Consider the following 2,324-nt stretch of genomic DNA (forward strand, 5'->3'; position numbering starts at 1 on the left):
AAATAAAATTTCTTATTAAAATATTAATATTTTATATTTTTAAATTTATTTTAGAATTGAAATTAAATAAAATAATGTCTCGGGCCTAACCAAGTATTAGAAGGTCTCGTAGGTATCTCCACACATTATTATTCCACAACCATATAAAAAGAGAACAAAATGCATCCAAAAAGTAAAAAGAAAGAAATATCAATCTGCCAACATTGTCTCGTCGCCTATTCTTTTGATATGGAGACGAGAACAAGCTTAAGCCACCATCACTTTAATAGTGAATCACTACAACATTGTACTCGATGAGAGCGTTACCGGTGGTAGTGTTGAATTCACGTAACTGCGCTGACGCAATTCCACGTGCCAGTCGGAAAACTCCTGAGCCACCTATGATCGGCATCTCACGGTGTGGCACGGCCGGGTTCCTGCCCAAAACGGTAAGAGTGCTGCCGTTGTACTCACCGCTTGTGAAAACCAAGTTCATGGCCATCAGCAGACTCAGTTCCTCTCGCCCAGAAAACGCGTACAGTCCTTGAGCTCGACCCAGTTCTTTGGTCGTGGGTTTGAGCCCTTCTGTTAATGGGTCATCCATGATGAAAACTAGACCAAATGCAGTTGGCGATTTGGCAGTGCTGGACGCATGGGCAACCCGCACCGCAGATACGTTCTTTCCAGCAAATCTGTCGTGAAAGAAGAAATGGAGCTTGGTAACCTTTTCCTTTGCATGAGGAAGCTTATGGAACCATTCATCCACTTCCTCGGGCCCTTCAATGCTGCAATGCCCCATTGGCATGGCTAGCAAGAAAATCATCATTAGAGCAGCAAGCTTTTCCATTATAGTTTCTCTCTGTTCCCCTTTTGCATCCAAAAATGAAGTCTAGGCAATGCTTTATATACTTGAGGAAATTCAGCAACTTGGCATTAATGCCTTTCAGGTGGAACTTGGAAGCATCTGCTTTTGACCCATTTTTCTTTTAAATTTATTTTTGCAAAACCCAAGAATTGGTATGACGAAGTAATTTGCTCATTTATGTACGTGTATATATTAATATATATACACACAAGAACAAAAGTTCTCCGCTTCTATTTGATATATTTTTCATAATTTTGTATCACATGTTCAATAAATTTTTTATATTAACATCATTTTGGTCATTAGGTTATTTATTTTATCATTAACATTTATGGTTTATGGTTTAAGATTTAGAGATTAAGGTTTTTAGTTATTAATAAGGTTAGACATTTGATACTAAATTAAGTGGGGAAGAAGATTTCTATTTATATGTATATACAAATTCAAATTTGTATTTGTATACAAATATTTTTAGTCTATTGTTTACACAATAATTAATTGGCGAATGGAGACCTAAAAAGCACCAAACACTAATTTTTTATGTATGTCTTACACCTTCTCCACTACAAATGTTTTATCCTTTTTAATCAATACTGTGACTGGTCATGTTGGGTTGGGTGAGGGTTTGTTGATGACTTTTTGTTTGTGGTTTTGTTTTAATTTTGTTCAATAACATATTTTTTTTAGACCAAACTTGTTTGAATTTCGTATCTCGTGCTCGTAATCTCTAATAAAATTGTATTTTTTTTATTTGTGTCTATTGAATTCTCAACTTATTATTTTATATCAAATGACTCAGATAAAAGATATTGACATAGTCAATTATATAATTTATCACTTGTATTAACACCCATGTAGATAAAATTAGATGATAAGACATTCATAGAAACAAAACTAAATGACATGAAAACAATGGACTGAGTTTATCATATCTTGGTTTCCTTTTCCATTTGCATATGGAGCCATTCATTCACTTCTGCAGACCCTTCAATGCTGTAATGCCCCTTTGGTATGGCTACCAAGAAAATCATTATTAGAGCAGCTAGCCTTCCCCATTGCTTCTCTTTGTTTCCCTTTCACATCCATAAATGAACTCCCTTCTTTATACTTGGGAAAGCAACTGTTCAGGAGATGCCAGCTTTTGCATTTTTGACTTCCCCCTTTAAATTTATATTTGTTAATGAATTTCCTTTCCAGGACATTGGTTGGTATGGTAGGTGGCAGTTCTTGATCCGAATTGTCCAATCCGATTGGTCTTTGCAACCTGTCTGCAACCAAAGTGGTCACAATTTTTTTACTCAAAAATAAGTAGTAGCATTATCTCTTTATTCGCTGGTTTCATTATCAGATAAGAGTGATCAAATGAGGATGGTAACAAGACAAATCCAAGCTGTAGTTGGGCGAATATGATACATGTGCTCGTTCATGATTTTGTTCAACAGAAGATTCTCCGGAAACATTGCTTCCAATTCTATAAGTT

The 2,324-nt window shown here is 35.5% G+C and overlaps 1 protein-coding gene across 1 annotated transcript; it reads right to left on the minus strand.

The window, feature by feature from the left end:
• Positions 97-864, minus strand: LOC18607587 (dirigent protein 22). Its single transcript, XM_007041840.2, has one exon. The coding sequence runs from the start codon at positions 824-826 to the stop codon at positions 263-265; it is 564 nt and encodes a 187-aa protein (XP_007041902.2). The 5' UTR covers positions 827-864; the 3' UTR covers positions 97-262.

Source organism: Theobroma cacao, chromosome 2 (assembly GCF_000208745.1).
Source record: "Theobroma cacao cultivar B97-61/B2 chromosome 2, Criollo_cocoa_genome_V2, whole genome shotgun sequence".
Classification (NCBI taxonomy): domain Eukaryota; kingdom Viridiplantae; phylum Streptophyta; class Magnoliopsida; order Malvales; family Malvaceae; genus Theobroma; species Theobroma cacao.